We start from the raw sequence: 26,832 nt of genomic DNA, 5'->3' as shown, positions 1-26,832 counted from the left end.
GGCGTGAATCTAACTTTCAGTTTACAGAGGAACATCTTAAACTACCCCAGTGGAATATCATACAATCAGAAAAAAAGTGGAAGTGAAAAGCTCCATAGTGCAAACCGACTAAACAGTTACTTCAAGAAATAAGTTTCAGCCAGGCAGGGTGGCACACACCTGTAATCTCAGCTATTGGGGAGGCTGAAGCAGGAGGATCATCAGTTCAAGACCAGCATGGGCAATATAGCAAGATCCTGCCTCAAAAAAAAAAAAAAAAAAGTATATCTATGTAGTTAAAGGAAAAGATGGATGGATATAATAAGTGAACATGTGGGAAATCTCTCAACAGAGAATGGAAACTTTTTCTTTAAAAGAGGCAAATGGAAATTCTAGAAATGATAAATATTATATACATAGGAGGAAAAGGTTCCTCCTCTTAGCTCCTCATCTTTTAGAGATACATGACAAAAATTTACAGATGAAGTGATATGCTATCTGAGATATACTTCAAAAGGATCCAGCTTTGCCAGGCATGGTGGTACATGCCGATAATCCCAGCTACTTGGGAGGCTGAGGCATATGGATTTTGAATCGTAGGACAGCCTGGCCAACATAGTGAGACTCTATCTCAAAAAATAAAATTAAAAGAATAATAAAATAAAGCAAAGAATAATCCAGCCAAGTGTTTGGGGGCATAAATGAAACAAATATGAATGTAGGTTGATGATTTTTTTTAAAGAGACAGAGAGAGAATTTTTTAATATTTATTTTTTAGTTTTCAGTGGACACAACATCTTTATTTTATTTTTGTATGTGGTGCTGAGGATCGAACCCAGCACCCTGAGCATGCCAGGCGAGCGCGCTACCGTTTGAGCCACATCCCCAGCCCGAGGTTGATGATTTTTTTAAATATTTTTTTAGTTGTCAGTAGACCTTTATTTATTTATTTATTTTTATGTGGTGCTGAGGATAGAACCCAGTGCCTCACATGTGCTAGGCAAGCGCTCTACCACTGAGCCACAACCCCAGTCCCTAGGTTGATGAATTTTGTAACTAGATGAGGTACATATGGTCAGTCATTGCATTGTGTATGTTTGAAATTCTCCATATTCAAAGGCTAAGAAAAGAAATTCCAATTTTCACAAGAACAAGCTGTTCTAACCATAAAACAAGATGCTGTTCAAAATGAAGCTCTGCATACATATAAAACTTCTTCCATCTTTGCCCAAATTCCCTAAGATATACAACAATCACTCTGAATTTTCATAAATTTCCACTGCTTGGGAAAGTGGGCATTTCATAAAAACTGGGACTAATGGCCAGGTGTGGTGGTACGTGCCTGTAATCCCAGCGGCTCAGGAGGCTAAGACAGGAGGATCTCAAGTTCAAAGCTTGCCTCAGCAATGGCAAGGCGCTAGGCAACTCAGTGAGACCTTGTCTCTAAATAAAATACAAAATAGGGCTGGGGACATAGCTCAGTGGCCGAGTGCCCCTGAGATCAATCCCCTGTGCCCTCCCTAAAAAAAAACTGGGATTCATGTATGCCATTCTCCTCTTCCTCTCTGTGTACATTATATTATACACATTAGACACATATACACATACACCATAATATTTGCATCTGATTTTACAAAATGGCATTATATTAAATTGTTCTAATTATTTCAAATAATATATTTGTGGACATCATCCATATCAACTAATAGAGGTCAACATCATCATTTTTTTAAACAACAGCATAACATCCATCATTGAAAGTCTACATAAATCTCACAATTTCAATGGGAGACAGGAGCTATTTGTGCTATATAGAAAGCTGTTTCAAGCAGATGAAAAAAAGCATACAAGTATATATGACTTTAGGGTCATATACTATAGTTGGAATATATTTGTTAAAATATAAAGCAAAATTCCATTTTCATTCTCTGGTTATCATTAGGAATATAGTTATATGTAGTTCCTGTGATGGAAAGCTCCTTATTAACATGAACATTTTTCAAAGCACCTATGAACTGCATCCTAATTTTTGGGGAGTGGGGGGATACTGAGGATTGAACCTGGGTGCACTACTACCAAACTATTTTACCAGTCCTTTTTTTTTTTTTTTTTTTTTTAAGTTTTGAGACAGAGTCTTACTAAGTTGCTGATGCTGGCCTTGTGGCTCAGTGGTAGAGCACTTGCCTAGCATGAGTGAGGCACTGGGTTCAATCCCTGACACCACATAAAAATAAACAAATAAAATAAAGGTATTGTTACAACTAAAAATATTTTTTAAAAAAATAAAAATAGCTAAGCATGTAGTTCAGTGGTAAAGTGCCCCTGGTCAATCTCCAGTTTGAAAAGCCAAAACCAAAACAATAAACTGAGCATACATTTTCTTACAGAAATAACAAAGACCTCATGCTACTTGACAGAAGTTTAAAGTACTTAATTCACCATGCACTAAAACCTGTCCCCTACCTGAACAGTAATTTTCTGAAAAACCACTTGGGTAAGTAATTGTCAGTGGGGGAATCAACGGTCTTAGGGTCCTAAGTGAACAAAAAGCACTTAAAATATTTTATACTTGTTTTTTTAAAATTTTTTTTAAGTTCTAGATGGACAATTCCTTTATTTTATTTATTTACTTTTATATGGTGCTGAGATTTGAACCCAGTGCTCGGCAAGTACTCTACCACTGAGCTACAACCCCAGCCCTTATATTTGTTAAAAGAAAAAAAGTAAATAAAATAATAGTATTATATGTATTTTAAATCATGAGTATATTTGCATTTGTCATTCGCCACTCTTTGACCTGGGGAATATGAAAGATGTTCTATACCTATGTTATTATATAGACATTTTGCTTTGTTACAGAGAATATGCATAGTAAAGGATACATAGTAAAAGAATGTTGGTTCCATTCCAACATTCAATATTATTTTTTATTTTGACACAATCACCTTAAGTTGTCAAGACTGGCCTCAGACTTGCAATCCTCCTGCCTCATCCTACTGAGTAACTGGGATTAGGCATGTACCACTGCACCTAGAAAGAAAATTACTTTTTTGTAATGAGAATGCTATCTGCCCACTGTATAAAATTTGTACATATCAAATATAAATAAGTCCAACCCCATCATCTAGAAATGGCAGCTCTTGATACTTGGGTGAACATCATTCCAGATTTCTACCTCTATCTCTCTTTCTCTCTCATATATGTGATACTGGGGATTGAACTCAGGCCATCAGCATGCTAGGCAAATGCTCTACCAGTGAGCTATACCGCCAGCACCTCCAGATTCATGCATATATATATATACACATAAAGAAACATTAAATGTAACTGATGTTTTGTTTTTTTAATACTAGGGATTGAACCCAGCAGCACTTTAACCACTGAGCCATATCCCCAACCCTTTTTATGTTTTTTATTTAGAGACAGGGTTTTGCTAAGTTGCTGAGGCTGTTTTGAACTTACAATCTTCTGGCCTCAGCTTCCCTAGTTGCTGCAATTACTGGCACGTGCCACCACACCTGGCATTGATATGTAATTTTACATTAGTGAAATATACTGTTATATAACTTGCCTTTTATTTTCAATATGTGTCAGCAATTATAAATGTACAGTACATCTATCTACCTTATCTTTTAAGTGGATGCTGAGCACTCTAGTGCATGAAGGAACTATAATTCCTGTAGTCATTTTCTTCCCAATGGACATTTCAGATTCTGTCCAATATTTCCCAATTATTATCATTATAAAGTTACAGTTTGGGCTGGGGATATAGCTCAGTTAGTGAAGTGCTTGCCTTGCATGCACAAGGCCCAGGGTTTGAGTCCCAGCACAAAAAAAAAAAAAAAAAAGCTACAGTTTTGTTCATACACTGCACATTCATCCTATTGTTCTGTTAGGATAAATTACTAGGTGTAGAGTATTAAAAGGTACGCATAATTTACACCAAAATATACTGTGCCATGTAGCCCTCCCTTTGGAAAGGCCAACCTATTCCACACACCTACCAAATGAGCCTTTCTGCTGGTCAGGCCAAGTCTTTTCCCTCTCTCCTCACTGGCTTCAGCAACCTCTACATGGACTGTGGAAGGACAGCAGGATAAAGAAGGAAAAATCCTTGCTTACAAGAAGTTTGCATTCCAGCAGGGGAGATAACAGGAGAAAGCTGACAGACGAGCCAATGAAAGTCAGAAAATCAGAGACTGAAGGCAATCCAGGGAGAATGAGTCATACAAGAGTGTGAAGAAAAAATATGTCCTACTGGGTGTGGTGACACACACCTGTAATCTAAGAGGCTTGGGGGTGGGGCTGAGGCAGGAGGACCAGCGTTCAAAGCCAGCCTCAGCAAAACCAGGTGCTAAGCAACTCAGTGAGACCCTGTCTCTAAATAAAATACAAAACAGGGCTGGGGATGTGGCTCAGTGGATAAGTGCGTCTGAGTTCAATCCGCAGTGCCAAAAAATAATAAAATAGAAAAAAATATGTCCCCTTACTTGCCTTGCCCAATTCCTTCCCATACTCACTGAGCAAAGGATCTTGTGCAGTAGCTTCAGGAGGTAGAACAAGATTCTAGTAAAGTGGGGGTTGAGAATGAGAGACTAAATTGGGAGACAGTTCTTAGGGTCCCAGGATAGGAATTCTGCGCTTTCCTCCCAGTGCTAATACCTAGGAATATTTCAGTCCTAGGCTACAAGGCTCTTATTACCTCTTGCTTGGTTCCAAGAGACTGATCTAGATATATAAAGATACATGGTTAAAGGTGAAATGTTTTCTCTGATATGTGGAAGCTAGTCTAAGAGAAGAGAGAGAGAGAGAGGGAGAGGAAACAGTGGTAGGAGGTATAGAGGGAAGAATTCCATCAAAATAAAAGAAGGATCAGGAGAGTAGAAGAAGGGGATTGAGGAGGAGCGAGGAGGGATGGAATAAGGGAAAAACAGTGGAATGATTTGACCTAACTTTCCAATGTACATAGATGAAGATACTATAGTGAATTCCACTACTATGTATATCCACAAGACACTACTATTAAAAACTGTAAATAAATAGAAAGATCAATAGAGTACAGGAAAGGAAATGGGGGAGGAAGGAGAGGGAAGATAAGAGTACGTACTGGGGATCGAATTGAAGCAACTTATATTTCATGTATTTATTATGTCAAAATGAATCTTAATGTTATATATAACTATTATGAACCAATAAAAAAGTTTGTGGTAGATTAATTTAAATCACTGTAGATGGATAAGGAGGGGGAAGAGATACTGATAAGATTTTTTTATGAATTTACCCTTCATTTTATACTCTGGGGGTTGGGGAGTAGGTTGCAGTTAAACCTGTCTGCAATTTAAAACAGGCGATAAATTAGTTTAGAGGGGAGCCCTTTCCCCATCACTAAAATCTCTTCCTGGCACATTTTCCCTTCCTTTTGTAATCAAGATCCCTGTCATGGCAGTTGCAGCACCGTGGGATAGCTGGGCCTGGTTATAGGGACCACTAACTTGGCCTGACTAGTAGCTTCCCCAAGATTGTTTAAACCTTCATTTGTCAAAATCTTAGGTGGAAAGGAAGGAAGGAAAAGCGTCATGTTATTTTTGCAATCTGCAAAGAGATTAAATATATAATACTAAATACATGTAAATGAATATATACCCACGTGTGTATACACCCATATATATGGTTGGGGGTGGGGGTTGGGAGACTCCTCTACCTTGAGTATCTCCTTAGATCCTCTTCACCATTACCTGCAGCACACAAACACAAAGTCTAATTGCCATTATTTCTTGCCAAAAAAAGTAACTTAATTAGTAGAGTTTGGACTGGAGCCTAGATCTTAAGAGATGGAAACTCGCTCTCTTTTCTCACAACTGCACTTATGTTGACCTCCATTCTTCCATGCAACCAGTACATTAGCTTCCTCCATTACCTTACACATCTCTCACCAAATCTTCTGTAGCTCCTTACTCATCTCCATTGACACTGCTTATCAATTTTACGGGTCCTCTTTACTTCTTACATTTATTTATACTTGTCTGTGACAGAACGTTACATACTGTTTTCTATTAAAAAAATCGTGCCATGCAGTACAGAGGAATATGCCTTCAAAATAAAATTTTCATGTTCAAATTTACCATGTAGGTGACCATAGTTATATTAACCTTTGTAGCTTCACTTTTCCCATCTGCAAAGATGGAATAATGCCTAACTCTTAGGGTTTTAAAAGGTTGCTAGTATATGTAATGTGCTTAAACACAATACCAATACAATATACTTTAAAAGCTCTTAAATGGTAGGTAATACTATGAAAATAATATTTACCTCAACAGACTGTTTCTACGTGCTTGACACTAAAGGAGCCCCTCAAAATGTTAGTTCTCCTGTTTCCTTGTCCTTGAAACAATTTCCGAGTTCTTTCCAACAAAGATTCAGAACCAAGATCAAACCCAACGGATTTCCTTTATTCGTACTCCTAACTAAGATCCCAACATTCATTCAGGATAACAACCACATCATTTGTTCTCAAATCATCGGAAAAGAATAATCACGTTTCGCATATTCCTCAAAAGAAACGTCAACAGAATAGCTCCCGTGAAAGCAAGAGTATCCAGGTGCATTTCAGAGTTATTCTGGCTCCGCACCAGAATAAATGTTTACAACACTAATGATACACCGAAGCCGGGGAGGAAAACTTGAGACAATGGTCTGAACAATCTCAAGAGGAACCACGCAAGACGAAGTTCAGGCGAGTGGTGGAGTGAACGAAAGTGTTCCTACAGAGTGTGGATATATCATCGAATGAGCCTGCGTGTGTCCAATGCGCCGAGAAGTCTGAGCGCGGGCGGGTTTCCCTTTGAACCGCGGTGCTCATGAGTGAGCGACCGCGCAAACCCTTGCGGGGTTGTCCTCAGAGCGCTTACCTAGGCCGACTAGCAGGTGGACGCCGCTGGGCGCCGCCATGTTGGCGCTGGTCACGTGGCCGAGCACTCCTCTCAGCCCCGCCCACTGGCGCGGTCCAGTCGCAGCCCTGCCCAAGACCCGAGGCGCGGGAGCCGCCTGGAGCGAGTGCGCTTGCGCGCGGGATATTAACTGCGGGAACTGTGGCAGCGGAGAGTCTCCGGCACCCCGGCGGGCAGCTGAACCCCCCTGCCGGCGGAGCCCGCTCCGGCCGCGAGAGGCAGGTTCCAGCCGCATCTTGCGCGCTGGCTCTGAGCACCCGCGCCCAGGTAGGATGGAAGAAACCTATCAGGTAAGCGTGGCATCCAATATTTATAGCATCAAAATGTTGATGCACGGAAACATGAAGTTGGGTGGAAAATTTTTAAAAAGCACAATCTATGTTCAGCATAGCACTTTGCAACGGCTGCCACTCTGTTGCAAATTATTTCCCTAGGTTCAGTTGAAAGGTAAAATTTGTTCAAAGTCACCAACTCCCCCTTTGCTCTTCTAGAATTTACATTACTCAGACTCCCTACAAGACAGGATCTGTGTGCCGCTGCAAAAGCTATTCTAGGTACCCCAGTGAGTATGTTTGGAGGGCCTCTCTTTCCCCAAGGACAGCTTTAAAATGTGAGTTACACTGGGAAGCCTACAGAAGACCAGTTATGAGTCAAGTGAGGGAGCAGATGTGTCTTTATGGATGATGGTTCCCTTTTTTCTTTCTTTCTTTCTTTTTTTTCCTCCAAATTCACTGTTCCTCTTACCTGTGCTCTGGGGTAGAGTCTATTCTGTCATAGACCAAGTATTACTTATCTTGGTAGCCTGTGTCCCCATTACAGAACCTGATACCCAAGAAATGTCTGCAGAAGGAACTGAACTCTCCATGGAACCAGTCAAATGGAGAATGTAGTAGATTCTGGACTTAAAACGCAGTCAGGATTGATAAGGATTCTTTATCAGTGTGTGTGATGTCTTCCAATTTTGCAGGGGCGGTACCGGGGATTGAACTCAGAGGCACTCGACCACTGAACCACATCCCCAGCCCTATTTGAATTTTATTTAGGGTCTCACTGAGTTGCTTAGTGCCTTGCCATTGCTGAGGCTGGCTTCGAACTCTTGATTCTCCTGTCTCAGCCTTCCGAGCTGATGGGCCTGGCTCTAATTAATTTTTAAGAATTTATAGTTTACTCAGTGACAAATCTAAACAATTCAGAAATGAGTAAAGGAAAAAGTGCAAATACATTTCTCACCCTCTCTGTACACCACAATCTCAGTTCTCGGTAAGCCATTGTGTGCATCATTCTAGACCTTTCATAGGCAAATACGTGTATTCTGCAATCTGTATTGGAGTAAAAATGGGAGTTCATAACCCACTTGAATCTAATGTATGAAATATGATATGTCAAGAGCTTTGTAATGTTTTGAACAACCAATAAAATAAATAAATAAATAAAAATGTTCTAAAATTTAAAAAAAAATGGAATCACATAGTTACCTTTTTTTTTTTTTTTTTTTTTTTTTTTTAAGTCAGGGTCTTACTAAATTGCTTAGGTCTAGCTAAATTGCTGCTGGTGCTTGCCTTGAATTTGCCGTCCTCCCCTCAGCCACCTGTGCTGCTGGGATTACAGGCCTGCTCTACCCAGCTACATACTTACTCTTTAGACTTGTTTTTTCCCCTCATTGTAAACATCAATTCTTGGAACACTCAAGCTCTTTGAAATAACTATATAAGCTTCATATTTTTACTTTTAAAGTTTCAAATAGAGGACACATGGAATAATACTTGGAGACCCAGCTTGAGATGCTTTTGAAAGATAAAATAATATTTTTCCACTGTGCTAAATAAGAGGTACAAGGATGAGAAGGAAATAAACTCCTACAGGTTACTTCAAACTCCACCTTTTACAAACAGATCAGTTTCAGGGTAGGGTTTTCTAAATGTGGTAAATTTGCCCTCTCTATATAACTGAAGCCAACAATCTGAAGGCAGCAAAAGGACCCTGAGAATTAGCTGGACACCAAGTGTCAGGAAATCTTCAGAAAAAAAGAAATTTAGAAGTCCCTAGTGAAATGTCAGGGGGTATTGAGCCCAATTTCAAACACGTGTGAAATAGAACACATGTGGCTTAACTCATACTGAGCCCTTGGAAAACAAATGCATAATTTATTCCCCTGCAACTAGAAGGAAAAGGAAACATTATGAGGACCCAGTTGGCACCAGTGTGGTTGACTCCCACTGAGGAAATCCCTAATAAGTTGAGCATGTGGACATCTAGGATGAGTTAGAAATAAAGCATATATGAACTTGCATGGGTAATAGCTCACCCTCTGATCCTTGATTTGGCTTCTTTCATACCACATCCTTCTGACAATAGATATATGCATAGTGACCAACAGGATGAAATACTAGACCACTGTCATCTAAGATGTCATGTGATTTTAACATTTGGTGGTCCTTGGCATGCAGAGCATTAGAATGCTTTTACTTTGATGAGCAACTTCTACAGAATCAGGTCTTCTCTACTCTGTTTCTGCCCATGCTCCTACCTGTGAAATGAAAGTTAAGTAAACTTTGGTAGCACTTCATTGATTTCAACTCTGTTTTTCAGATTTTGTACTTGGGATTCTTGAATAAAAACTTGAATAGTTTTTCAAAACCAGGGTTCAAGAAATAAAGAATAATTTCTTAAAAGCTCCAGTTTCTGTGTCCAAAAAATTCAGTGTAGAATGTTAAAATGTTTTTATTAATTGTGATTGATTATTGTTTTGTAGGTCTTTTACCTCGATTTTGAAAAGATCATGCCTCATTCACATCTTTAAAAATCTTTGTATCTCTGTTTATAAAAGAAATAAATCAGAAGTAATTTGTTATGCAATTTTTAAAAATAAAGTTTTCTTTTCTCCTTCTAAATGATGTTATAGACTTATTCCAATTTATTTTAAAATTTTGCAAAGTTGTATATAGTTAGTGATAAAATTTAAATCAAACAAATTTTTCATAATATATGTATTGAATCTTTAAATGTTGTAAGGGATTATATGACATGAAGTAAATCCCTTTTAAAAAATTTTGTTTTGTGATGCATCATCATGTAACTTGTCTCACAAGTTTAGATTTTTATATACTTATTAGAATTACCTATAGTGCAAGATACTTAAAAACTGAATATGAAATAGGGGTGACTAAAAAAATTGTTATATATGAATGCATTGTAACACTAAGTGAACTAGGGGTTGGGGTTGTGGCTTAAGTGGTAGAGTGCTCACCTAGCATGTGTGAGGCACTGGGTTCGATCCTCAGCACCACATAAAAATAAAATAAAGATATTGTATCCACCTAAAACTGAAAAATAAATATTTAAAAAAAAAACCTTAGTGAGTTAATATGATATTTCCTGTTGGGCACAGAGCAGGTTCCATGGTCTGTTAGGGGAAACTGGTTGAAACCTGAACAGCTTAACTGGGCTTTTCATCTAAACTGAGTTGCCTTCATTCTCCCTTCCTGACCCTGCTTTTCAGTTTTGTCATCCAACTCAGAAAAATTAGCCCTTTAATTTGATCTCAGATTCATTTCTTAGCATTTTACTCTGTGGCTTGAGAATAATATTTCCAATCCTGCCCTCTAATTTGTCCAATTTGAAGATGAGGAAGTGCTTTCATTTATTTCCATATTTTGTGCAAAATGAACATTCTTTCCAGTAACAAGGAGTCCTGTACATGTAACAGAGGCCTATCTTAGTAGCTGGTTGGACCCCTTTAAAGTTAGGGTCTAACTTTTGAATGATTATACGTTCAGGCAGATAGTTTGAAGGCACATTCAGCCAGCTTACTGGCAGAAATGCCATGTTTCCTATATCGTCATTTGATATAATCATGGACATGTTTCTGAGCAATCTAGGGGTACTCTTAGAGAAAATGTGTAAATACCCCATATTTTATGAGGAAAAAGTAATGCCATATGTGAGGCAGTTGTGAGAAATCAAGTTTGCTTTCTCTTTGTTTTTTGTGCCCTATTTCCTTGATCTTTAGCATTGCAAAGAGGGACCCAGAACAAGAGGAGGGGGACTTTAGTTGATTTGTTTAATGACATTTTCTCAGCCCTATAACTCCTATACAAATGAAACTCCACCCTCTTCTATTGAGATTGTCCTACCTGACCCCTCCTACACTGAAATTCTGAAAATGTTAGGGTCTATAGATTTTTGTAGGCATGAGTTCAGCAAATAGTATGCTGCCCCCTCTTGATCACTCTGCCAAGGAAGGGAAGTAAAACAGAACCAGGCAGCCCTAATAGAGTAAGACCTAAACATTTCCCAGAGGTGATGTTGGTGTTATGAGCCTAACACCAGTCTGGCTGGCATCCATTTCAAGCTGCTGCAGTCTTTTAGCTTGAAAATATGATGTGAGATTGTAAGCAGTGATGACACTCACTTCAACATAATCCCATATCCATTGTTGGAACTGTCGCCTGCCTAGAATAGTGGCAAGGACTGAGAGAAAGAAGAGAAGGATATAAGGAAGAATATGAGGGTGGTCTCAGGACCCTCACACTGTGCTGTGCATCAGAGCTTTCTGATAATTCTGCCTGCTTTGGTCAGAGTTGGCTTTGAAACTGTGCAGTGACACACAAAGGTCAAAGCTTCCCTGTCTCATCTCTTGGGACTGGTTCTAAGGAGGTTGGTTTTAAGCAGAAGTATGCATTTGCTCCCTTGAAATCTAAATGAAAGTGTGAACGTTAGAGGCTGTTGTCTCTTCCTCAGTTGGTAATCATTCAGAGAGTAGCACCTGTTTAGACACTTCTAGAGAATAAAATCTATTTGGAGTAAGAAAGGTGAAAAATTTTCAAGAAAATTTAATGATCAATCAGCCAATCAACAATTATGGCCGGATGCAGGGTTGCATGCCTGTAATCCCAGCAGCTCTGGAGGCTGAGACAGGACGATCTCGAGTTCAAAGCCAGCCTCAGCAAAAACAAGGCACTAAGCAACTCAGTGAGACCCTGTCTCTAAATAAAATATAAGAAATAGGGCCAGGGATGTGGCTCAGTGATTGAGTTCCCCTAAGTTTGGTCCCCGCTACCCAATAAATAAATAAGTAAATAAATAAGTGCCTACTCTAGGCTCCAAGGAAATATGATATTGTCTTTGTTCTTAATAGGCTGGGGATGTACATCAGTGGTAGCACACTTACCTAGGGTACGCAAGGCCCTGGGTTTGATCCCAAGCATCACAAAAAGAAAGCAAGGATTAAGAACCTAATTGGTGGGGCTGGGGTTGTCAGTGGTAGAGTGCTTGCCTAGCAAGCGTGAGGCACTGGGTTTGATCCCCGGCACCAAATTAAATAAATAAACAAGTAAAATAAAGTCAGAAAAAGAAACTAATTGGAAGGCTAAGGCTAACATGTTCACAAGATTGTCCATAAAGAAAGACCAGATTGGTCTGGGGTTGTGGCTCAGCAATAGAGTGCTTGCCTCGCCCGTGCGAGACCCTGGGTTCGATTCTCAGCACCACATAAAAATAAATAAGTGAAATAAAAGTATGTGTCCAACTACAAATAAAAAATAAATATTTAAAAAAAAGAAAGACCAAATTATATCCTTAAGACTATACACACCATAGGAGCAATGTCAAGAGTAAGGGGGTGGGGGGGGGCGGTCACAGCTCATAATCCAAGAACTGAGAACATGGAACTCAAATTGTACCTGTTTGACCTCTGTAACTTCCTGCAAAGATGAAGGTGAGAGAAAATTAGTGCTTCCTTTAGCATCTCTAATCCATACTTAGAAGAAAGAGGGAAAGTGCTCTCTTGATTTCCTTTTTGGAATTTTTTTAAAGGTCTCTTTGGCATTTTCTTCTGTTTACATATGTAATACATACTCTTTGAAAAACATTCCAAGAATACAAAAATGTGTAATATAGAAAGTAAAAATCCCCCAGGTGCTCTCCATATAATCATTGTTAACAAGTTACTGTATATTCATCTGGACTTTTTTCCATGCACATATCACTTGCTGGACTTTCTAAGGAAAGGTACCCAGATTTATCATGATCAGCTTCATATCACTATAGAATAGAGGTAACAAAGCAAATCAAAATAGAATTTACAAAAGAATAGGAATGCACAATATTCTCTGTCTCTACTGCAGTCTGCTTTGTCTTCTCTCCCTTTTGCCTTCACTGTATTTGTTTCTCTTTCTTCTTTCATTCTTTTCACACCTTTATAAGATTATAGAATGCCTTTCCTGTGGGTTTTTGTTTGTTTCTATTCTTTTCCCTTTTGAAGTGATGATACATTTCTGGTTATCATCATCTTTTTTTTCATCTTAATTTATTATTTCACTAGATTTATGATTATATGTTTGCTGTTAAATTCTTAATGTATTTGATTTAAAATGTATGGTCCTGTAGAACAGTATGAGGCTAGTTCCTATGGAGAACAGTTTGACCATTAATATCAAAGGTTGAAATTTTTTTTGTGATTTTGATATTTCCTTCTTAGTAAGCATGAAACAGTTCTCCTTGGTCAGTTAACAGTTACACAAAAGACTTCAGTAAGAATCTCCAAAATGGAGATTGTGAAATTAGAAGGGATTTAATAAAGAAAAAACTAGCTGTGTGCCCTTCTCCCCTCCCACTCTCCACCTTCACTCCCCAAACTGGCTGAGAAACTAAGCAGTAGTGCATTTTTAAACATTTTCTGCTTGCCTCTCACTCCATAGATTCTATATTCAAGACTGAAACTATCAAAGTAAACAAGAGGGCAGATGCTGCTGTGACCTCTCTTCCCATTTAGCTGAGCACCAATGTGCTCACCCCATCCACTTTAACCCAGAGAATAACCTGTTTGGAGTGCATTCTTCACATCTGAAGCACTCAAAAACACCACTGCATTTTCTTTCACTTGGTAAAACATAAAGGAAGAGAAGCAGCAGCTGCTGTAGCAACAGACAGCAAACAAGCCTCACTGTGGCCTCCACTTGGCCTTCACAATAGGGGATTCAGAGAGCAGGCAAACACGGACAGCCCAAGAATTCTGCAGATTCACCTGCCAAAATGACTAATTAAACATTTTTAAAAACTATCCAGGTGAACTGAGAGTCTAACCACAGCACATCTCCAACTAATTTTTTATTAAGATGAAGAATACAATTGAAGAACTGGAAATGGCTTTAAAAATCACCTAAACCAGTTCTAACCCTACCCCTTCTAAGATAAAAGACAGTGAGGCCCAGAAAAGTTGGAGGGAAGACTCATCCCTTTTCTAACCTGTGTACATTCTGGTAAAATTTAAGGTTTGGTTTGTTTGGTTTGGTTTTGGGTGGTTGTGCTGGGGGATGGAACCCAGGGCCTTGTCCATGTGAAGCAAGCACTCTACCAACTGAGCTATATCCCTAGCCCAAATTTAAGATTTAATTTTTTTTTTTTTTTACATCTGTAAGGCATTCATTATCAAGCCTTACAGCAATAGCTCATCAGATATTCATAAGTGATGGCAAACTATACTTTAAAAAAAATTTCTCCACAGTGTTCATGAAAAGCCCCCCAAATTATGTTCATTTTCAGAGCTTTGGTTGTGCATTTAGTGACTATTGACTCATAGAACCAAATGTCAAAAATGAAAGAGTTTTTTTGGTAGCAAATTTCCCTCTTTAGTCCTTTACCAAATGGAGTGCATAGTAAACTATGATTCCTTTGATAATTAATTTGCAAAAAATGATTGGGTATTGCTTTTTATTATTATTAGTATAATATTAAGAAAGCTCTTAACTATCTAAATAAAAACTTTTGGCGAATTCTGCTTTATTTATGCAAGTCAGGTATAGCATAATCTTATTGCACTATCTTGTCTAAAGGATCTATTTGCCTGCTTCAGGTAAACTTTAAAACATCTTTGTGGTTGTGTGTGTGTGTGTGTGTGTTTTGTGATACTGGCAATTGAACCCAGGGTGCTATACCACTGAACTACATTTACAGCCCTTTTTATATTTTGAGAGAGGATCTTGCTAAATTGCCCAGTCTAGCCTCAACCTTGCAATCCTCCTGCCACAGCTTCCCAAGTACCTGGGATTATGGGCATGTGCCACCATACCTGACTAGTTTTGGTTTTCAAATTTGGCATCATATGGCACTTCAATTGCTTACAATATATTACTTAAAAGTTTTAAATAAAAGTAACTCGTATATACTTTAAAAAACCCTATACAATTATTACAAGGTTTGGAATGAAAAGTAGGTCTCCCATTCTATCGTTTCTTCATCTGACTCCAGACTCAACCACTTTGAACTGTTTTGTTTTCTAGTTACTGCTCAAAGCCAGGCTAACTGTAGATATTATATTTGAGTTGGCTCAAAGCCATGCCAATTATAGATATTATATTTGAATTGGCTCAAAGCCATACCAACTATAGATATTATATTTGGACTCCTTCTTGTACAGACATTTTTTCTTGAGTGCATAATTTTCCTGTTCCAATTTGGAACAGTTTCTTTCTTAAATATGTTGTTCAGTTGCCATCCTGTCATTTTATTGGACTGAGATTCATTTGTGAGTGTAAGTATGTGTGTGTGTGTGTGTGTGTGTGTGTTGCTGGAGATCAAACCCAGGGCCTTCTTCATGGTAGGCAAGTGTTTTACCACTGAGCCATTGATGTACTCCCCATCTTACATGCTTTGATTTTACTTTCATGTTGCTACAATACATCTACAGGTAATATCAGAAAGAGTATAAAGTAATTTTTCTGATTTCTTAGGTTCCTTTATTTTGCTTTCACACTTGATGATAGTTTATATATGAGATTCTAGTCAAAATTAGCTATCTATTAATTATTTGTTATGGTACTGGGATTGAACCCACAGACTTACACATGCTAGGGAAGTATTCTACCACTGAGATACATCTCCACCCTTTTAAAATTTTATTTGGAGACAGGATCTAAGTTGCCTAGACTGCTCTCAAGACTTGGAATCCTTCTGCTTCAGCCACCCAAGTAGATGGAATTAACAGGTGTATGCCACCACCCATGGCTTGATATTAGAGCAATTTTTATGAATGCTAAGTTTTGAGAAGAGATAAGCAAGAGTAAAGGAATATACAAAATTATATGCATAAGCCTAGACATTCATGTCACCATGTACTTAAGACAATTCAAATCTGTAGCCATGAAAGGAGATAGATGGAGATGTCCAGTATACTTTTGTTTACATAAAGAGGTGATTCTGGATTGTCACAGTATCATATTTCTGTAACCTTAGTTCATGTTAATAATTTTAACTGTTGTAGGGCTGGAGTTGTGGCTCAGTGATAGAGTACTTGCCTAGCACCTGTGAAGCACTGGATTTAATCCTCAGCACCATATAAAAATAAAGAAAAAATAATAATTTTAACTGTTGTAAAGCAGTATAGTCACTATGCGATTAAAGTCCATGATTTCTAGAACTTGGATATATATGTATACTTGCACATGTATGGACAGTACACATTCAAGAATATGTATTGCATTTCTTTGTAATGAAAAGCTTTGGAAACAACCTGAATAAGTTACTGATGGAGTAACTTATGGAATGTCATACAACAGAATACATGCAGCTATTAAAACAGTTAGCTCTAATAATAGCCAAGACATTTGCTTAAAAAAAAAACAAATTATGCCAGGTGTGGTGGTGCATGCCTGTAATCCCAGTGATTTGGGAACTTGAGGCAGGAGGATTGCAATTTCAAGGCCAGCCTTAGCAAGGCCATATGCAACTTAGTGAGACCCTGTCTGAAAAGTAAATAAGGGCTAGGAATGTGGTTCAGTGCCCCTAAGTTAAATCCTTGGTACCAAATTAAAAAAAAAAAATGACAACAATGTGCATGCTAGGTTACCATATATACATGACTCTCTCTATATATATGTACGATATATACATACACACATATACACCTCTGATCTCACTTATGAATATATGTCTGAAAGACATATAACTCTTAGGAAGAGCATCGTGGACTACCATGCTTAAGAGTCAGTTGGCATATTTGATGGAAGATGAAAAGGTTGTGTTCAGGAGTCTAGTGTGCAGTTCTGGCTTCGCCACTAACTCATAATGTGACCTTACTTAACCTTTGGATCTATTGTCAATCTATAAATTGAGAGCATAGATCAACTGCAAAAAATAAATTTTCAAAAAAAAATCTAATGGATAATTTATCACACAAAAGATGAAAAAATATTTAGTCTTCTCAGTAAGTAAAAAAAATGTAAATTTGAGATTTTATATCTACTGAAACAAGGTCAACATTCCATACCATTGAAATTGTTAAAATCAGCATATGGGTTCCTATCTGGTGTTTTACCAACCTTTCTGGAAAATATGATGTGTTTGTATAATTGAGCCATAGAGATATTCCTACCCTTTGACTCAGTAACTGCATCTCCTGGGAATTTGTCTTAAAGAAATGATTTAACAGATATAAAATATACATATGTAAAGATATGAATTCATTTGATATTATCTAAAATAGGAAAAAAAAAACCCAACCCAGTTAAAAGACTTAACTTGGCTACATTAACACAAAATACTTTACGTTTGTAAGAATCATAAAGAAAAACTTTTAAAAACAGGGGATACAGTTCAGTGACGGATCACTTAGGCTGTGGGTTTGATCCCCAGTACCCCACAGGCAAACAAATTACTGCTAAACTCAGTGTATATTCACACATAATGTACAAATGTAAAAATAATTTCATTTAGAAGGAATAATTATGGCTACTTGTTAAATCAGTATTTAATATTGTTAAATAGGCTTTCAAATTCTAAGAACTTAAGAATGAATATTAAGAATTAAATTAGTTGACATAGAAGGTCTATGATTCTAATAATTCTCAATCAAGATCAGGGAACTCTTCAGAAAGACAAGGCACTGGTAAAACAAACTAGATCCCTTGCAACCTGGAGAAAATTTGGGACTTTATAGTACTTTTTTCACAAGTAATTTAGAAAACTGCATTTTTAGACATATCACACTTATATTCAGAGGCCTGAGGGTGAGATTAGGCAAGACCTTAGAACAAGGAGGAGCCTGGAGATCATTCTAGTATAATCTCATTTTTACAGATTAAAAAAAAAAAAAAAAAACCTAATGCTTGGAAGGAAATATATTACATGTAGAAAAAAATGTAATTTGTGGAGGACAGGGAAAAGACAAATTAAGGATGGAAGAAAAAGAAGGGCAGTGACAAAGGTAATAATACAATCGGTGCATATATGGATAGTAAATGATGTAAGGGCCAAGACTAGTGGGGGCAAGTGACTACTGGCTGGCTGTGTTGGGTTTCATGTATGATTCTATATATTTATCCTCATATTTCCCTGTAAGGTACACATCTAAATATTAAGACTTTTATCATTCTAACTCCAAATGAAGGTACAGCTTTCAAGTCCCAAAGATTAATGTTAGATCAGATCTTTATCCATGAACTGAATATAGGAACATTACTTTTTAAAAAGGAGAGGACTAGGGCTTTTGGTGTTATTTCAACCTTTTCTGGTTTCTAGACAGTAAAAGTATCTTGAAAGAGAATTTGTTTTGATGTACTGATTTTTCTTTCTTCAGAGGTCATTTGTAACTATAAATTGTGAATTATTAGCAAATTTAGATGGAAAGCAAATTGCTTTTATGGCATCAGAAAGGATTTTAACTGAACTACTTCATTCCATTAGTAGCAAACTGTGTGTGTTTGTATATAAGATCTCTCAGAAATCAAGTTTTATCTACATGCAGCCTTCTAAGATGAGATGATACGAAACTTTTACTGCTCCCTCACTTTAAGGAGACAGCTTTGTGCTGTTTGTATGCTATTGGACACAGCTATTTTGTGTCCCAAGGCTACTAGTTACTTTTGTGTCTCTTATCATTGACAGATTTACTAATGGAAAGTTGATCTAAAGACAAGATAGTGCTTGTCCAAATAGGGACTTTGCCCCAAGCATTAAACAAATCAACTTTATTTAAAAATAAAGCTTAACTTACATCCTGTTTTTAGCATTATATAATAATGTTACTAGCTTACAGGCACACATTATAAACATCTCAAGCTTTTACTTCACGACTCTGGATCAAGCAATTAATTTATTTAAACTTCATTAGAAATAAGACTATATTAAATAACTTATCATTACTTTGGTTTATTTCTTCTTGTACTTCAACTCCTTGCTAAACTTATAGTAAATCGTAACAGATACACATCTTATTTTACATATGGCATATAAATTTTTATAAAATGATTTCTAATTATCTTACATAATTTATAAAATGGCTTATATGCTAACTTCTAAATTATCTTCAATTAATATTTGATGCCAATCATTTAGGCTTCAGGCATATCTAGTTTCCTCTTACCTGCCTACCAAACAAGCAGTTAATGTAGACAGGAATTTATTTATTCATTTATTTTTACCTTTATTTCACTTATTTATTTTTATGTTGTGCTGAGGATTGAACCCAGGGTCTTGCAGGTACGAAGCGGCTCTACTGCTGAGCCCCAGTCTGGTAGGATTTTAAAACAAACCTATACCACACCCATCTCCTACTTAGAAAAGATTATTATGATGACCTTAGAGAAGTGTGTTTTGTTTTTGAACCAGGGATTAAACCCAGAGGCACTTAACCACTGAGCCACATCTCCAGCTCTTTTTATTTTATTTATTTTGAGACAGGGTCTTGCCAAGTTGCTTAGGCCCTTGCTAAATTGCTGAGGCTGGCTTTGAACTGGAGATCCTCCTGCCTCAGCCTCCCAGGCTGCTGGGATTATAGGCATGCACCACCGTGCCAGGCAAGAAATGTGTTTTAAAGATGTCAGAAGTTAAAATCTTAGAAGGAAAGTGTGGGAATAATGATAACAAAAAAGCTTAAAAGCTAAGGTTTTAAACAGGATTAAAAAAGTTAATCTTAAGTATTTAAAAGTCATCACACATTAATATATCACAACTAAGCATTTATTATACTGGTTAAGAAGAAAGCAACCATAGTATTTCAGAAGCTATATCTTTTTTTAATGCAATATATGCTCATAAACTCTAGACAGTATTTTAAAATATACAATCTCTCCAGAAGAAAATATTCAACTAAAGATAACATACATAACTTTTAATGTAAGTAAAATGTTACAATATTTGAAAATTAACCATCAGGTTTTCCACAGCACAATGTACAGAAATTTGCAGGCTTCCTGTACAGAGTAGTATAATCTTTACTCTTGAGCAAGTCGTTCAATAACACGTCGGTAATCTTCCACTAGTTCCTGAAAGCTTTCTTCCAGCTGTTCATGTTGCATGCTTATTTCTATTTGGTTCATCTGGTTTGTCAGTTCTTCTGGTCTGAGACATTTTTTCATTTTAGCAAGATCTCTTTGTTTTTTCTAAGCAACAAACACAATTACTTGTTAGAAATAGAAAGTAGATATATTTCTTCATACAATACTAAATCTTCAAAGATGTTAAAAATAGGAGTAGTAAGGAGATAATGTCCAAACTTGTCCCATAATTTTCTTCTTAAGGGAGCTTACTTAAACATAAAATTAACCAGGAATTGCAAACTCTTTAAAAAAGACTTAGGAAAACCTGGTATTTGTGTTAGATAATTAGTAAATATAAATATATGACTAGTAGCCTCCTCGAAAACATGATAAACAACTCTGGTCAAGGCTGAGAAGGTAACTCAGTGGTGGAACACTTGCCTAGCATGAGGCTATGGATTCTATCCCCAGCACCAACAAAGCATAACAAAACCTCTGGCCAATAAAATAGTCTTTTAATAAAGTACATTTTTGAAGAAGCAACTGATATTAAGTGCAATAATTCTTTATTTCACTATATAATCATTAATAACATTAACTTAAAATAACAATCTGGCATTTTCCTGCCACTATTCCTATTCCTAGGTTCCCTTACACAGAAATGTATTTATGGACATACTAATTTTAAGATACTGTTGAAAAAGTTTCAGAAAGGTAAATTTTCTATCCATTTTATTAAGGATGTCACTATACTGAGGAGTTTGCAGTAGGAAGCTGGTTAACAATTTTATGCAGGACACTGTGTCAGATTAATACTGTCAGTGACATTTAGGATAGATGGGATGGGACTAAAAGACTAAGCAGCTCCTGCAGTAGTTCAAGCCAGAGGTAATGAAAGCCTAAATCAAGTCAGCAGCAGTGGAGATGGAGAGACAGGGTGAATGCAGAGGAGAAAGCACTGGATATTTGGGGAAATGAAGAATAAATCAAAGATTCATAGTTAAGTGGCAATACTGCAATATACAAAACTTCATTTTTTGATAAACTGTCCTAATTATCATGCCAATTCACTTTTATTAGAGCATATAATAAAGAGTTGATATTAGAGATGGGAATCCACATATATTGACTCACAAACTCTATGAACTAGATATGTGGTGGAGAAAAAAAGGGCAAGAGGAGTTAAATAATTTACCTAAGCTCATACAGCCAGTGAACTCAGAAGGCAGATTCAAACCCTAACAGTCCATTTGGAAGTCTGAGTTTTGTCTTTAAAAAGACAATAAGCTGGGCATAGGCCTGTAATACCCCAGCAACTTGGGAGGGGGAGGCAGGAGGAGCCCAAGTTCGAGGTGAGCCTTGGCAATTTAGTGAGAACCTGTTTCAAAAAGTAAAAAGGGGTGGAGGTGTAGCTTGGTGGTAGAATGCTCCTGGGTTCTACCCCCAGTACTGCCCCATCCCAAAGACAATAAAAACAAACAAAAATCCCAAAAAACAATGCCATAAACCCTTCCTTCTTAAAAATTAATATATATGGGGCTGGGGTTGTGGCTCAGCATACAGCGCTCCCCTAGCATGTGTGGGGCACTAGGTTCGACTCTCAGCACCACATAAAAATAAAAGGTATTGCGTCCAACTACAACTAAAACAAAATATTTAAAAAATAATAATAATGTCTCTTAAAGAGGACCCTAATAACCTTGGAATACTAGGCAAATGTGTCCTGTTTGTCACTTTAAGCTAAATTTATAATCACACAAACATTTCTAACACAAGGTACAAGAAAGTACTGGAGATAGGCCTTTTTTTGTAAGTTTTCTGACACTACCAAAAAAATGTTGATCTGGGTTTAAATTGTATTTGTTTCATTTAGTATTCCTTAAACTAGACATATTCCACTTTGCATATATGTGTGTGTATACATATATATCTGTTAAGATTTGAATCCTGCCTTCTCAGCTCACTAGGCTCTATGAAATTAGGCAAATTATTTAACTTCTGTTTCCCCTTTTTCTTCCATCTAATATCTATTTCATAGAGTTGAATATGAGATACTGTATACTGGTAAATGAATACTGAAAAATAGAATTCCTTAAGACTGAAATGGCTTGGGACACTGCATGATCTTCAGAGTAATTCTCTTCCCCCAAAACAAAAACTTAATTCTTACATAGATGAGGGCAGTTGACAATATTTAATTAATGAAGATAAATATAAATTTATGTTAATACAATCTTTAATTATATTACCATTACATTAGTTATATAATACCACTTATTTATATTAATACGATTAATATAAACTTATTTATGTAAAAACATTTAGCTTCATCCATTCCTAAAAATGGCCAAATGATAAGGCCCAAACCTGACTTAGGAAGATTTTTGCATTATGAAGGAAAATATGGACAGAGAAAAGGTAATTGGGAAAAAAAAGCTAAGAAGAATGTTAAAAAATAAAACCGAAAAAGAACATACATTTGACAAATGAAACAAGAAAATTGGAAAAAACAAGATAAATTATTAGAAAAGAATAAGGGCATGCAGATTTTTAAAAGATACATACAAATGAAAGGAAAAAAAAAACTAACCATGTTAGATTATCCTTAAGATGAGTGAGATTTTTTCTATAATGAGAATGATATTTTTCACTTTTGTAAAAGTTAATTTAGCAAAGTGATTTGGGCTCTCCCAAATACTGGCACTTGCTAGCTTTTCTTCTGTTTTAAATAGTGATAAGAGTATAATGTCTAAGACCTGAAGTCCTACCTTATATGGGCTAATTAGTCTTCTTTTAATATCCAGCCTATAGCTTCTGTATTGTTCAGCATCACTCATGTCAGTTACCAGCAATCGAAGAATCTCATAAACCCGTCTAGTGTGTTGCTAAAAATGAAACAAGAAAAATGTGAATTTTCAAATTAAATCAGTGAGTTTCCCAAAAGAACACAGGATATATTTTATAATTGACATGGCAAGAAAGTGCTAGATACCAGAGGAAAAGCAATGTCCTTGAAGAGATTGAAGTCTACTAGGTAACACAAATGATTAAGGTTTGGGTTAATTTAATGACAGAAATGTGCATAGTGTATTATGGTAACAAATGTTAGAAGAGAATTCCTGAATGAGTAAAAAATAAAACCTGAGCTGTATCTTTATTTTTGTACAGTGCTAAGGATGGAATCCAGGGCCTTGGACATGCTAGACAAGTGCTCTACCACTAAGCAACACCCCTAGTCCTGAACTGAATCTTAAAGGGAGAATATCATTCTAGAATAGGGAGGGTGCTGTGTGTATGTGTGTGCACATAAAACAGAGCAGCTTGACACTGAAGCAAGGAGTAGGGATATAGTGAGGATGGAGACATATATAAAGAGTTGGACTGTAATATACTAGATTTAAAATGGGAACATAAATGATATTCACAAATTTGAGTTTTAACAAATCATTTAGCTGCACAGAAATGATAGCAAAAATAAGAGCACAGAGACCAATTTAAAAAGCTATTAAGTCAGGCAAAAAAATTGTTGAGGGCATGAACTAGGACAGCAGAAGTACACATACTAAGGGGACAGGACTCTAGATATATATGAGGAATAACTGGTAGGAGGGTGAAGTGAAAAATTTCCACAGCCCAAAGGAGATTTGGGAGATAGCAAAACATAAATTCTGGTCTAAAGCTGAGTATTTAAGCAGTATCAGTACATAGGTAAGAGTTAAAACCATAAGGTTGGTTAAGATCACCTGAGGTAAGCATTCAGAGTGTTAAGAGGAGACACAGAGAACACAGAGAAAAGTGACCAAAGAAATATCAGGAGAAATAAGGAAGTTATGATACCAGTAAAGCCAAAGAATTAGCATCATTTTTCTGTTTTTTCATTCATGTATTGATTTTGGTGGGGAGGTAGGCTATGGTAGTTTGGAAAGATGATGTTTGAACTTTTTAGAAATGACACATAAGTTGAATCTGAAAAAAATGACCACTATCTGGCTGAGCAAATGGAGAAAGAGGGTATTACTGATAAAAGGAACAGCTTATGTAAAGAGATTCAGAAAAAAGAAAGATGTGGCATAAATGGGAAATGGCAAGAAGTTCAATAAAGCCAGAGCATGTGGGAAAGTGGTATGAAGCTGAAGCTATCAAGGTAGGCAAGGTTCAGATGATGATTTTGGGAGCAGGATACTGTGGATTGAACTCAGGGGCACTCAACCCCTGAGCCACATCCCCAGATCTATTGTGTATTTTATTTAGAGAGTCACTTTGTATTTTATTTAGGGTCTCACTGAGTTGCTTAGCGCCTCACTTTTGCCGTGGCTGGCTTTGAACTTATGATGCTCCTGCCTCAGCCTCCCGAGCTACTGGGATTATAGGCTGTAACACTGTGCCCAGCACTCCATTGTTTTAAAGCACAGTTTTTAAAAAATGTATTCATATGAGCTATCAAATTCTCATTAATACAAGTTTAATGTGGTCTGGAGACATGAATTACTTCCTAATATGTGTCTTTTACCTTAAAGCCAGGAAACCATTAAAGTGTTTTAATGCAAAAGATTGAAAGTTTCAGTTCAAATCAAGTTGTTGACGGTGACCCAGCAACCTCTTGGTTATACAGTTTTGAAGGAAAATCTTGACCGGTTATTTATTAGGTGAAATTGCTCGGGTAGAATTTTAAGGAGAAGAGAAGAAATAAGGATAAAAAGCTCTGAGGAAGAACTACATTAAAGGGTCATACAAAAGAGTGGAAGCCAGTGAAAGTACTCCAAGAAAGACGATGAGAACAGTAGGTGGAAAGCCAGGAACTATAGAGCTTTAGAAGCCATAGAAGGGGTAGTCCTCAGTATCAAATGATTAGTCTTTATTATTGGAATACTCTCCATCCCACATACTTTTAATTGAATTAATCATAATAAATAATTATTACAATGATAATTATAATAATTAATTATAAATAATAAATTAATAATTATTATTATTAATAAAGATTAATTAGTCTTTATTATTGGAATACTCTCCATCCCACATCCTTTTAACTTGGATTCAGATTCTACCCACTCTCAAGGGATTTAGATTGAATGTCATCCTTCCCATGAAACACCCTGATTCCTTTGTTTAAATAAATGTAATAAACTGCATTTTCTTAACTACCTTATTTTTTCTATACCTACCTTAAGATATTTACTACTTTAAAATTTAAACAAATATGTAGAAGTACATAAAAGGAAAGTTATATGTTTTACTCAGCCCCTCTTCCCACCAATACTGTCTTCAGGAGTATAATTACTTTACAGTTTACAGACATGTTTTTAAAGAGCAAAAATAAGATGCTTCTATCCATTTTTGTTCTTATTATACTTAGGATAGCCATTAAATTTATTATCTTCCTATTCTATTAATAAGGAAATTGAGGCAAAAGGTAGTAAACTCAATTGTCCAAAGTCACAGAATTAGTGGTAAATCTAGGTTTGAATCCAGGTTAGCTTCAGTGCTTTTACTCTCATTGCTACTTCCCACACACGCATTCTTAATATCCTTATAACATTTTGCTTAAATGATGTACTTAAAAAACTTCAAATTCTAAATGTTTTCCTCCTACACAATAAAAATACCTTATTGATTTTGAACTTCTGTTGTGCTTCCATTGCCATCTCTTCATTGAATCCTTGCATTAATTTTTCCCGGGAAAAACAGGGCAAATCTTGACAAAGCTTCACAAGCACAAAGTCTCTTAATTTCACATAGCTTTTGGATGGATCTTCCGCTAAAGAAATAAAGTAGAATAACATTTCCTTACCCAACATAATTCCTTATCATTTAAAATCTCAATACCCAAACTAAACTAGAAAAGCAAATATACTTAAAAGAAAAGTACATATGCAAAAGTTACAATGTGAATGGTTTCTTATAACTCAAAACAACAGATTTGTTGTCTTTGCCAAATAAAATTATAGGTGTGCTCCTTTGCAAAGACATTTATATTATTTGTGAAATGAGAACTACTAATTTCAAATACCATCTTTTTGACTGGTATTTTATTGGTAGTTTTAACTCCAATTAATACATCTGTATAAATGAGAGATTCAAGTTTGGATGAGCAACTATAAAAATACAAGCAAATTTTTTAATAGGTAATGGTTCTGAACTAATGTTAACTTCCTTACTTTAATCCAATAACCTTTGGAGACTGCTACATTTCTTTTACCTAATTTAAAAAAAAAACAAAGGAAAAAAAAAACTTCCCTTTACAAAAGCAAAGCTTTTTGATTTAAAGTATACAATGAGGATATGAGGACATCCTACTGATCCTGTCTTCACTGCTTCTGTATATCTTCTTTTATGTTAATCTATGTTATATTTACATTAGATTAAGTAGTGGACACTAATGGAGCATGATGGGTAGAAAGAATACTACACAGAAAATATAAGGGTGAATCCCAGTTCCATCATTCATACGTGTAGTACTTTGGGAAGATGACCTCACTTCTCTATATCTTCATTCTATGACCAGGAGAAGTGTTGCAATTTTTAAAAATGTTACAGGGGCTGGGGCTCAGTGGTAGAGCACCTGCCTTGCCTTTGTGAGGCACTGGATTCGATCCTCAGCGGAAGGAAGGAAGGAAGGAAGGAAGGAAGGAAGGAAGGAAGGAAGGAAGGAA

General features: G+C 36.5%; 3 protein-coding genes across 4 annotated transcripts in view; 1 reads left to right on the top strand and 2 right to left on the bottom strand.

Moving 5' to 3' along the window:
* The window catches only part of Metap1d (methionyl aminopeptidase type 1D, mitochondrial), an 84,984-nt gene extending 77,674 nt beyond the window's left edge, over positions 1-7,310 (bottom strand). Inside the window, exon 1 of the mRNA XM_015479319.1 lies at positions 6,888-7,310. Coding sequence (XP_015334805.1) covers positions 6,888-7,161 — 274 coding nt within the window. The 5' untranslated portion in view covers positions 7,162-7,310. The remainder of the gene's footprint in view (positions 1-6,887) is intronic.
* Positions 1-26,832, top strand: part of LOC107136651 (calcium-binding mitochondrial carrier protein Aralar1) — a 224,861-nt gene that overhangs the window by 80,228 nt on the left and 117,801 nt on the right. The window lies entirely within an intron of this gene.
* Positions 19,863-26,832, bottom strand: part of Hat1 (histone acetyltransferase 1) — a 46,044-nt gene continuing 39,074 nt past the window's right edge. For both annotated transcript variants that reach the window (XM_015479316.2, XM_015479317.2), the window contains exons 9-11: positions 25,786-25,937; positions 22,948-23,064; positions 19,863-20,302 (exon numbers count right to left, since the gene is read on the bottom strand). In XM_015479316.2, coding sequence (XP_015334802.1) covers positions 20,135-20,302; positions 22,948-23,064; positions 25,786-25,937 — 437 coding nt within the window. In that variant the 3' untranslated portion in view covers positions 19,863-20,134. The remainder of the gene's footprint in view (positions 20,303-22,947; positions 23,065-25,785; positions 25,938-26,832) is intronic.

Source organism: Marmota marmota, unplaced genomic scaffold, assembly GCF_001458135.2.
Source record: "Marmota marmota marmota unplaced genomic scaffold, marMar, whole genome shotgun sequence".
NCBI lineage: Eukaryota > Metazoa > Chordata > Mammalia > Rodentia > Sciuridae > Marmota > Marmota marmota.
The sequence above is the reverse complement of the archived record's forward strand: the minus strand, read 5'-3'. Positions and strand labels throughout refer to the sequence as shown.